The 12,635-nt window shown below is 35.5% G+C and overlaps 1 protein-coding gene across 2 annotated transcripts in view; it reads left to right on the plus strand.

Moving 5' to 3' along the window:
• The window catches only part of ahi1 (Abelson helper integration site 1), a 225,479-nt gene that overhangs the window by 47,965 nt on the left and 164,879 nt on the right, over positions 1–12,635 (plus strand). For both annotated transcript variants that reach the window (XM_051919275.1, XM_051919274.1), the window contains exons 13-15: positions 2,116–2,345; positions 5,925–6,031; positions 9,590–9,708. In XM_051919275.1, coding sequence (XP_051775235.1) covers positions 2,116–2,345; positions 5,925–6,031; positions 9,590–9,708 — 456 coding nt within the window. The remainder of the gene's footprint in view (positions 1–2,115; positions 2,346–5,924; positions 6,032–9,589; positions 9,709–12,635) is intronic.

Below are 12,635 nucleotides of genomic sequence, written 5' to 3' on the forward strand. Positions count from 1 at the left end.
GGTCCTCACTTAGCCTCCCCTGCTTGAGACTAAACAGGTTTAATTACTGGATTCTTTCAGAGTGGGACATGTCCTTAAGTCCTGGGATGCACTTGGTTGCTCTCCTCTGCACAACTTCAAGTGAATGTCAATGCGGAAAAATTCATTTGTATTATATCAACTTGACTGCTGCCAGCAATGAGCCCAGCTCACAACATTAGTCAGTAGTAAGTGGTATTTACACCATAACAATAACTTGGAAGAAGTGATACATTTTCCAAAATATTCCCTCCACTACTTTGAGTCCATATCCCTTACCTTGGGTAGTTCTTTGGAATCTGCTAACGCCTGTGCATTCTAGAATCTGCATGCTTTTTGTGCTACAGGCTTAACTAGTATACTGTAAGCCATAAGTACATGGTTAAATATAACAAGTTAATTGATATACTGTAGCTGTATCATAAGTACAGGTGTTCTGCATATAACAGAATGATCTCTCCTACAATGTTTTATTTGCATTGATTATAAAACAAAAGGATTAGTACATTTTCTATTGCCATGCTCCATGTTGACCTGAATTGACCTGAAGTGGATTAAAAGGGTTTTATGTACAATCAATCACTCTTACATCTGAAATCTGCCTGTTACAGAAATGTACATCAAATAGAGAGTTTTGAATATTTTATTGTCGCCTTCTTCAACAAACATTTGTTCCTGTGTTCATGTCCACTTTGCCACACATCTTCTTGTCCCTACTTCGATGAACAATGTAAAATTATACTTTTAATCTCTTTTTAAATTTTTTTTTTTTTTTTTACTATTTTTATTAATCAAACATTAACCAAAACATTTTTTATTATTCATGTTGCTACTGTTGCACTTTGGAGTTCAACTAAAGCTCTAAACCACTCAGACTCCTAAATCATAGTTGAGCACTATATTATGAAGATGGGCTAAAGTTTCAACTGGTAAAACTGATATAAATATAAGTTTACTTTTATTTTTTTAACAATAGAGTAACATGTTGCTTTTATGCCTTGCTTGGGTATTCTCAGAATTAAGCCTAGATTTTATTCATGACCTTGTGTTCAAGCATTCAGTGCTCTTTAGACTGTCTTTGAAGATCACCATTTTACATCAGCACCCTCCTACTACAAAGGCATTTTAGCTCTAACATAGACAACATAAGTTTCACAAGAGAAGCCCGGGTTTATTAACAAAAATAAAGTTTAGGCAACCTTTTAACATATCACCTCTGACTTTTTGTTCCTTAAGCCAAAGAGATGCAGTTGTGCTCATTATTTCATCGTTCGTTCCTTTTTCCTTCATTGAACTAAATAATTGAAAGATTTTTACACGAAATACTGTATAAATAAAACTGTGTTTTTCAAAGTGCTAGCTTTTAAAACCTGATGTGATGTTTTGACATTTGCTTATTTTCTTATGCAACAACATATAAATAACCAGTAACTGCGCACTGCACGATAATGTGCAGTGAATACACTTTACTTGAGCATTCCTAGTTTTCATCCTCTTTCTTTCTCTCTACGTTTACCATTCGTTTGCTCAGAGGTTGATGCATTTGCTGATTCCTGAGCAGCTCTTCTTTTCTCCACCCTAGCGCCCCACTGCTTATCTTCTTCCACCTGCATCTTTTCGCGTTAAAACTGATTGTTAGTTTTTGTGTTGCAATTACTTAGTATATTTTTCTTAATTTTTCACTTCAGCTGGCACTTAAGTCTTCAATCTGCCTCAAGAATGATTTAAGATATGAAGAGATAGGGGAAGTGACCACAAAGGTTGTAGGGAATGAGAACGGTGCATGTACTCAGGCACCACGCCGCCGCCCTGCTGGCCGCTGCCAAGAATTGATTCTACAATAAAATAAAATGAAAATAAACAGACTAATAAAAATCATCACCCCGAAAGCGGATAGTAGACGTCACGTAGTATATGTGTTCCAAATTTCAGGTCAATGGGTGAAATGGTTTGTGAGCTACAGGTGATTTAAAATCCTGGACAGACAAACGAACAGTCATGGTAGCGTATTATATAAGAAGATATGTCTTTTATTAAATTGTCAAAGGATCTTTACATTTTGTCAGTTGCTTTTTTTTTGTTTTTTTACCTTTTTAGAGTTTGGAACATGGAAACATTTCAAGGATTGGTGGAAAAGGTGCTCCCTCACCCCTCATTTGTCTATGCTGCCCAATTTCACCCTGCTGCCCAGTATTTGGTAGTGACCGGAGGCTATGACTGTGTAATTCGCATATGGAATGTGAAAGTAAAAAATACAAATGGCCAACTGCTTCAGGAATTTGATGGCCATAAAAGCTTCATCAACACACTTTGCTTCAGTAAAGAAGGTATGCGAGCCAAAAATGTGATTTTTATTTCAACAAGAAAAAAATGTTATGTGTAACAGAAATGTGCAACCACCATAGGAACATACCTTTCCTACTGCATTTATGTATGTCTAGTGTCCACTGTTTCACTGATGAAGATTTAGTGTATGTCCTTTGTGTGACGTGGTTTGAAACAGTCGCTAACACACAGCCTGATGATGCAGTTGGAGCAGCAGAAGCATGTCTCTTTATGCAGTTTTCTCATATATTTTGTCTGCTGCTTGAGCTGAGAGAGTGGAATATGAGTGCCTGATTTGCAGTATCAACCTGTCCTTTGTGTTATTGTAGGCTACCACAGTGTAAGGCTTAGTGACTTCCACATTTCCCCTGACATGAACATTGGCAGTTGCTGCATTGTGAACAGTGTTTAGGAGGCTAATGTCTTTCTTGTCCTCACACTTGATTGTAGTCATTTTACCTTTTTGCCATGATGAAATTTCATGTGAGTGAATTCACAAGGCATATTGTGGCAGTTCACTCATACCAAGTGCTGTATGCATCAGATTCACTATCTGTGCCAAAGTCTGATGATTAATTTACGTTGTCATCATTATCGTTTGCGTCCACTAATGATTCAGTTTCAGTTTGTTCTAAAACTGGCTTTACATTTTTTCATTTACATGCTATTGCATCTTTTGTTTAAAGACTCCACCCCACTCATGAATATTGATATCTTAGAATAGAGTGGCAAAATTTATAGAAATATTTATAATTTTTTGTGGTATAATTTTGTTTTATCCAATTAATGCCGTCAGAATACAGTACAGTTCCAAGTGCTGTTCAGGCTTGACAATGTACATAGGAACAATACAGCTATCCCAGAAAGACATTCAGGCTTAATCACATTTGCATAGAAGAGTTAGAGAGGAACTCACAGTTAATAACAAGGAAATTAATATTATATATTTTTCGTTTATTTAAGATATAATTTCTAGTCCACCACTTTAAACTTTACTTACATTTAAGTATTGCATTTGATTATCTAACATGTTTTGTTGGATTATTCTAAACATCTGGTAAACTGTCTAATAATTTGTATATCATTAGAAAAAAATCTATAGTCGGTAGTATTTTTTTTTTTTAAGTTTCCATCATCTGCATAAAACTTTTTTTCAAAAATGTGACTTTTTTCAAAATAAAATTGCAACTTTATGAAAGAAAATAACTTTAATTTAGTGTGAAATCTGTAATGGAAGAAATGTATCATTTACAAAAGCAATAGTAATATTAAGTTGTGCCATACTTCTCAAGTAGCTATGGGGTTTGTTTTTGAATTGGAACTCTTTTAACACCAGTTGAATGTAGACCATCCAATATGTACTACCAAATATGGAGCAAATAAAAATGCGCAAAGCCTACAGCCTGAAAATGGATAGTAATGATTTTTTAAGCAAAAGGACTGGGAGAGCAGACGTGATCAGAGTACAAGCCACATTCGTTAACTAGAATTTTGTTTATAATTTTCGAAAATATTACATTTTGAGAAGATTTCAATGGCATGCTGCTCTATCAAACTAAAAAATTATAGCATAACAGATACAACCATTTACTTCAAAACAGTACAGAGGAAACAAAATATAGAAATACAAAGGAAAAAAGCCCCATCTAACTTTTCAAATAAAGCAGAGCAATTAACAGCATTAACAGTTGATTACCGGGCCTTCTGCTTATTCTAAAATAATATTAATGAATTCTTGCTATGTTTTTAAAAAAATGTCTCTTAGAAGTGATTTGTCCAATCTGATAGTTTTGTAAGTTGGGATAATACAGAACATTGTTTACCCACTGAATTATAGAAGGTGGGTTGGGGCTCTTCCGGCCTGCATGCTAGTAACGTGGTATTGACTATTACAATAGATTTCTCCCTATGCAGTTTAATGCCATTCAGAAGTACACAACACATTGCCATTAATGGATTAGGAGTGATTGGAACACCGGGGCTGTTTGAGAAGTATATAAAGATTTTTGTCCTAAATGATGCTAATTTAGTGTAATCCTAAAACACATCGCCTCGTGATGATGGAGCTAAATGAGAGTGCTTGCAGGTTAGATCTTGCCTTGGGTATGTTTTAGACAATTTTAAATTAGGTAAATATGATTGATAAAAGATCTTTAGTTGAGTTATGGAATGCTGGTGCATATGTAACAAGAGTGTATTCAAAGTATGGCTGAATTCCACTTCTTTTCTGATGTGTTATTTAAAAGGTTCCTTTCCCACCATTAACTAGGATTTTTGAATGGTAGATTCTGTGAAATATTCTTGTATCTCGTTCAAATGCTGTCTGAGTCTTCATCAAGATGAACCATTTTAGTCTCTGTGATGGATATGGGTGCGTTGGATAAGTTTCGTTTAACAAAATTTCTAATTTGTATATTGGAAAAAAAATTTGTAACTAGAATGTTAAACACGAAGTGTAAGTACTCCTAAGATACAAATACATTGTCTATATAAAGACCTTACTCCCCAGTGTTTTCCATAGGTTAAACACAGAATAGGACTGATAACATAGGAAATGTTGATTGTGTATAGGAGCAACGGATAAAGAGTTTCTCTACCTTGAAATGTGCCCTGAATTAGTTCTATATTTTAAGTAGTTGGTGGACTATTGGATTGCAAATAGTGAGTATTGATTGGAGTACGGAGCAGGGAATACAAAAAAGATTATTTAGAACAACATTTAATTTCCATCACAAGCCATGCTGGTGTTTAAATCATGAATTTCTGCCAATTTCCAAGATTTTATTGTGCATGTTTTCATTGCCCAGTAGTAAACCTGAAACTTAGGTAGTGTCATGCCACTGTCTGCTTTGAATCTTTGTAGAGTCATCTCCTGAAAGTGTAGCCCTTTCAAATTCCAGATTAATGATATACAATTTACATTTTGGAAAATTATATAGACAATAGGGCGGCACAGTGGGTAGCGCTGCTGCCTCGCAGTTGGGAGACCTGGGGACCTGGGTTCACTTCCCGGGTCCTCCCTGCGTGGAGTTTGCATGTTCTCCCCGTGTCTGCGTGGGTTTCCTCCCGGGCGCTCCAGTTTCCTCCCACAGTCCAAAGACATGCAGGTTAGGTGGATTGGCAATTCTAAATTGGCCGTAGTGTGTGCTTGGTGTGTGGGTGTGTTTGTGTGTGTCCTGCAGTTGGTTGGCACCCTGCCCAGGATTGGTTCCTGCCTTGTGCCCTGTGTTGGCTGGGATTGGCTCCAGCAGACCCCCGTGACCCTGTGTTCGGATTCAGCGGGTTGGAAAATGGATGGATGGATGGATATAGACAATATGTGAAATATGTAATTATAATATTTGAAAACTTTTAAAGGTCTGAATACTTTTGTAATATACTCTAATGTGTATAAAGTTTCCTCCATTTCATACAGCACTAAACAGCATGGTCTTTGGGAAGGACAGGAATTTCATTATAAATAAAACTTCATTTTTCAGAAGCCTTGGCATTCTACTGTTTCAAGAGCATTTTTTTTAATAAAAAATCCACGATGCCTCTAATTTGTAATACAAGTATATATTCTTTTTTTTTAAACTCAGGAATAAATATGTTTTCTGGAGACAGCTCAGGTCTCATTATTGTGTGGAATACATTTGCAGAAGAAAATTTTCATCTCCGTCAGATACAGCAGTGGGGCATTGAAAAAGTAAGTATAAGTTCAATTTTTGTTGTCATATATGCACAGTAAAACAAGTTTCTTTCTTGTTTGTCAATAAGTGGATGTTGAATAGTTATATAATCTGAGGATAAACACTGTCCCTGAATCAAGTGTTACGAGTGCTAATAGTCATGAATGGAGGAGTCAGAAAAATGATAGTGCTGAATGGCTACCGGTTTTTTTAAGGCAGCATACAGTATATACTGATGAGCCAAAACATTAAGACCACTCCCATATTTTTTTTTTCCTGCAAGAATTTTTTTTATATTTAACAGAAACATGTAAACATCAAAACGTCAACAAATATATGGTAGGAAAGGTATGTCTAGTGTTCACTGCTGTACTAGTTCACATTCTTTGTGTGATATGTTTTCAAACAGTCACCAATGCACTGCCCGATATTGCAGTTGGATCAGTAGAAGGGTGTTCCCATTGTGTTATAAGCTTCCACAGTTCAAGGCTTAGTGATTTCCATGTTTCCCCAACATTAACATTGACTGCTGCTATATTGTGAATGGTGCTTAAGTGGCCAATGTCTTTCTTGTTCTTTCACTTGAAAGTAATCTTTTTGCCTTTTCGCATTTTGAGGCTTTACATGACCGAGGTCACCAGGAATATCACAGATATTTGGTTGTACAGTGCTATATGCATCATTTTCATTTTACATGTCAATGTCTGACCATTTCACATTGCTAATCACTATTGCTCAATTCAGCTGATGGTTCAGTTTCAGATTGATTTTTAGCTTGTTTTTTGTTTTTTTTCTGATGTCTCCACCCCCACTCATGAATATTAATGAGTTACCAAAGAGACCCAGAATGCACAGAAATACTAATGATTTTTTTTTCAGGCATGATGTTATTTTATCCACTAGATGGCAACAGAATACTGTCCCAAGCTTTCGGGCTTAACACTGTACATGCAAACAATGCGAAGTTAACCAGAGTCTCACTCAGTGTTAACCATTTTTACATAGAATTCTGAGCCCAAGAGACACTTGGGGGTTAAAGCCAAGCAGGTTAATGATAGTTAAGTAATGTGTCAAGTTACACATTGAACTATGCTTTGTATTAGACTGTGTAGCCATAAGCCGGTCAGAATGCATAACTGATATGTAAGAAACTGTTCTTTTTTTCTCATACATGTGTATATAATCCAAACAGAAACATAATGTAGACATAACACTGTTCCAAAAAACATTAGGAAAAACTAACCTTTGTGTATGAAATTCAGTTCAAATCATTTTATTCTTAATCTTGCATGCTATACTGTACATTTATAGTTTACTTAATATGAAGTAAAAAAAAAATCACACAGCTGAAGCACAGGAAAGACACGACAGGGCTACATTTTACACTCTCATTTTCCAAATACCTCTAAGCAAACTGGTGCCTAAGCCAACCACTGACACTCTGAAATCGCCATGTGTACAGACTGCAAGGAAAGAAAGCAGTCCATAGACAGACAGTCAAAAGAAATAGCCCTGGTCGTAATCGGAAGATCAAAAATCTTTCCACACAAGCCAAGGATGTGAGACAGAGTAACAAAAGTTAAAAATGAGTGTAGTGGAAGGGTCAGAAGCCAGAATTAAGCATGTAACCAAAGCCAAAACAAAAGACTAAAATCATAGTCCAGAACAGAAAGCATACATGAACCATGCAATCAAGCTTTTAAATTTCTTTAAAAAGACTTTAGATTTGAGAATCTATCTGCAAACCTGGATGGTCATAAAACATGTGGCATTGACAAAATGTTGTTGTGGGATAACGTACTTCAATTTTAACACTGTTAAAAGTACATCTTAACAAAAAAAGAAATGTAACCATTGGATTTGATGTCCTCAAAATATGAATATGAATTATTTTTTATTGTAAAAAAAAAAGAATCAAAATTCACATCATGACACCAAGGCACAGGCAAACATGGACCATACTGTTGGAATAAAGTAAAGGTCTGGCACTGGGTCAATATTAGGAAACCTTCCTAGAAACCACTTTTCAAGAAAGAACATAGGATATTCAACAGTAAATTGCTTAATGCTAAACTGGTTTAGTATAAGTGATGAAAGTTGTAATTATTTGTAAAGATTGATACTTCTGTGGCCAGTGGTATTAACAAGTATCAAAATGGTAGTTGGAAAGGTAATGTGATCATTCATTTAAAAGGTAACACTAGTTTACACTTCAAAAATGCATCTATTACTAATATACGGTTATGTAACAAGTTTAAGAAAGGCTTCATCTGTGCAATGTGGCCTGCTACAATAGCTTCCCTTTGGAATAGTCAATAGTGGCATAAGTGAGAGAGATTTCTGTTGATATTGCAGATTTCACTGCAAATCCTTCATGTTCACAAGTAATTTTTACCAGCGTAGATAATATGCCACATTTCACAGAGATGAATGGCCACTTTATTGATGATTTGTTAAGTGTTTTTAAGACCAAAAGCAGCCCTTGTCAAGGTCTTATTACATAACAGTATAGATGCATTTTTACAATACTTAAACATACAGTAAGTGTTACCAGAAATATTGAATGTGTTCATATGTTAATATGACAAATGTCACAGATTAAAGTGACTAGCAAAAGCAATTAATCAAGGCACAACAAAAATGTAGCATAGTGAGTTTTCACTTAACCTAATGTTGCCACTCGCCAAGTCGCATAGCTTTAACTATTTCAAAAAACTGAAGATATGTTGTAAATTGCTTTTAGTTCATATTTGCTTTGTGTTGTTATCTCAGCAGTTAATATTACATGCCCCACTTGAATATGGTCGCAGCATGTCATCAAATATTGTGTGTATGTGGGGGTGTGTGTGTGCGTGTAATATACACACACCACAATGCTTCTCCGAACTCTGTTTGCTGGTATTATGCCACGTAGTGATGTAATAGGTAAAATGACAGCGAGATATGTAAATGCTTCAGATACTGACCTCTTGAGTTGATAACAGTGATATTATCTTTCTATTTTGTCGGTGTCAAGTCTTTTGTTCAATTTCTTTTTCTCTCTTCCTGTCTTTCCATACTTATTTTACATATTTATCTAATACATGAGTAGAAATGGGACTCTAACACTAAATTTTGTGCAAGGACTAAAGGAAATTTGTGATGGATTTTTAGAAAGAAACCCTTTTGGGTCTTTTAGCAGATTCGTTGCAAACATTTTCATTTGAGAACCCACGTTTGGCAAGGCAAGACTAATTATTTTTTGGCTTTATTTTTTTAGCCAAAAATACTTAAATTAACTGCATTCATAACTTTAGTTTTACTTATACTGAACTATGTTCAGTTTAAAATAATATTATTTAAACAGATAATGAAATGGATGTAATGAAAAACATATTTGGGGTCATCAATCTCACTGGATTTAAAATCTACAACTGAAAAACATTCATTTTATTTTACTTTTGATGAAAGTAATCATCTAGCTATAGCTATCTGTCTTTTCCTAAAACTCATTAATAAAATTTTGTCTGCTACCTTTGTGTTTTTATTGTTGTACATGATAAAGCAATAACCAATTGCATGCTTTTCTTTCAAAGGAAATACAGGAGAATGACTTGAAAGGAGTTTCAATAAATCACTTGGAGGTGCACCCAAATGGACGTCGTCTGCTAATTCATGCTAAAGACAGCACTCTCAGAATAATGGACTTGAGAATGTAATTGTCTAACATTCTATATATTCTGTTCCCTATTTCTAAAGTCTGGGCACTGGCAAAGTTAATGATTTTGTTCAGGATCACACAGCGAGTCAGTGGTTGGCATCAAACTGTCAAGCTTTTTGGTTTAAAGTGCCATGCCTAAGTCAAGAGACCCTGCTTCCCTGTTATCTGAAATTCATTGTGGCACTGCGGTGCATATATGTGTGGTATTTATGTATCTAATATGTAAAATAATAATTGCATGTATGCATATAATTGGTGTATTTTGCATAGAATTTGTTTCTTTTTAGATTTGTACTGTACACTGTAGAAACAAAAAAAAAACCAAACAAACAAGATGAAGGTTTGGGGTATCCACCCTGTATACTTGAAAAAAGGGACAAAAATAGCAATACAAGTAGTCTTAACATACGGAGTCCATGACTGACCTGAAAAACATGAAACATTATGCCGTTTTTATAGTGGATTGACAGGAAGAGGTGTGTTTTGGGTACACGAACCAGAAGTGAGGTCAGGTGGGATTTCCTTCTGAAGGTCTGAAAAGGAGGAAAAAGAGAAAGCATTCGTACGCATCGCCACCCGTTGTCTGGCATATAAGTAAACTTATTTAAGCCCATCGACTGTCTCCCATGCACATGTGTGTGACAACACATGTATGTGCACTCTCACTGGAGTCCTTTTAATTTATGAAAAGTAATGCTTACTGAATAATAAGTGTACTGTAAATCATCCAAATTTAAACATTTCATCAATGCAGTATGTATGAAGTTATTAGTAATCAATTATTGATTATGTTATCAAGGTTGACACTGTGGCACAACAGGTGATATAGTCCCACCTCACAGCTCAAGAATCCTAGTTCATTTCCCAACTAGCGTGCCTCTACAATGTAAAGTTTTTATAATTTACCCCTGTCTACATAATTTTCCTCTTGGGGATGCAGTTTCATCTTGCAGTGAGTACCATTCTGTCCTGTAAATTATTGACAGTGAATGGACAGCTTGTACTTGAGTGTGACCTGAAATGGACAGACGGCCATGTTTGTTTCCTGACTTGCTTCCAGTGCTCATGAAGTAGGATCTGGCTTAACTTTGACTCTGTCATAAACAAAGGAATTCAGAAAATAGATGAATATATACCTGCAGTATTTCACCTTGGTTTAGTTTTACTTGCAGTGCTTATAAAAAGTATTCACCTCTTAGAGGTTTTCAGATGTTATTGTTTGGCTTTTTGACATTGATCAACAGAAAAGGACTTTTTATTTTGGGAGTGAATATAGATCTCTGTGAAGTGATATAAATTAGTTACAAATATAACATGCAAAGTAATTTATCATTAAAGCATTCACCCTCTTTCTTTTTTTATTTTTAAATGTTATTGATTTTATTATAATCATTCCATACAAATAAATAAACTGTTACAAAAAATAAGATTGAAAACAAATCAACCCCTACCCCTGAGAAAGAGAGCATGGCCAACGGAGTAAAACTTAAAACTAGTAAAAATAAATAAATTGATGAGTTTAATAGGCGGATAAAGATAAATGGAGAAGAAAAAGAAATGGGAAGAGAATCTGCATTCACCCTCTTTCAAGTCAGTATTTATTAGATGGCAGCTTACTGGGTCTGTGTGCACAGTTTTGTCTATCACCTTTGCACATCTAGACACTGCTATTTCTCCTTATTCTTCTTTGCAAAACTACTGGAGTCCTGTCAGGCCATACAAGGATCAGTTTTTGTCAAGCCCATCCACAAATTCTCAATTGGATCGACATCTGGACTCTGATTCTGCCACATGGGTACAGTTACATTGTGGCTTTGAAGCCATTTCTTTATAGCTTTGGCTTTATGCTTAGGTTGTTGTCTTGTTGAAAAACCGATCTTCTGCCAAGTCACAGGTTTCTTGAAAGCCGAATCAGGTTTTCCACGAGAATTTCCCCGTATTTTTCTGCGTTCATTTTACCCTCACAAGCTTTCCAGGACCTACTGCAGTGTAACAAACCCATAGTCTGATGCTGCCACCACCATGCTTCTCAGTGAGGATGGTGCATTTTTGATAATGTGCTGTGTAACATGGCATTTAATCTGATGGTCAAAAAGCTAAGTTTGGTCTCGTCAGATTAACAGAACATTTTTCCAACAAAGTTTTTTTTATTTTTTATTTTTTTTAAACAGTAGTTTTACCAAAAAGCTTTGGCTGGTGAAACACCCAGGCAACGGTTGTCTGCACAGTCTGTCTAATCTCCCCTGTTGCTTGTGACTCTGTCAGAGGGTCTCTTGGTGGCCCGCCTCACTCATCTTTTTCAGTTTTTATAGTTAGCTTGCTTTATCAGATTTACAGCTCTTCCATACTCTTTCCATTTCTTCTTGATTGATTTAACTGGGTATTCAGTGACTTGAATTTTTTACTGTCTCCATTCCCTGACTTGTGCTTTTGATGGAGTTACTTGGAGTGTTCCTTAGTCTTCATTGTGTGACTTAAGCCATCATATTGACTCAACACAAGTAGGGTTTTCCACATACAATCAGGTGCCTTTAGACTAAATGCAAGTGAAACCCCCGACAGGTGACCTCCATCAAACTGATCACGTGACTTCTAAAGCAAATTGTTAGAATGTCTCACATTAGAGGGCTGAATACTTATGCAGTTAAGTATTTTGTGTTTTATACTTGGAAGTAATTTGGACAACTTTGCAGAGATCTGTTTTCACTTTGAATTAAAGTGTCTTTTTCTGTTGATCAGTATCACTGAAGCCAAACTAAATCCACAGTGTTTCAATGTTGTTCAAAGATAAAATGTGAAAAATTCTAGGGGGTTTAAAAATGTTTTATAGGCACTTTGCTGCATGCTGAAGTATGTTTGGTTTAAAATAAACTTACTTTGATTTTTTTTTTTTTTTTTTTTTATAAATTATTATGTTGAAA

Source organism: Erpetoichthys calabaricus, chromosome 15 (genome assembly GCF_900747795.2).
Source record: "Erpetoichthys calabaricus chromosome 15, fErpCal1.3, whole genome shotgun sequence".
NCBI classification, from domain to species: Eukaryota; Metazoa; Chordata; class Cladistia; order Polypteriformes; family Polypteridae; genus Erpetoichthys; species Erpetoichthys calabaricus.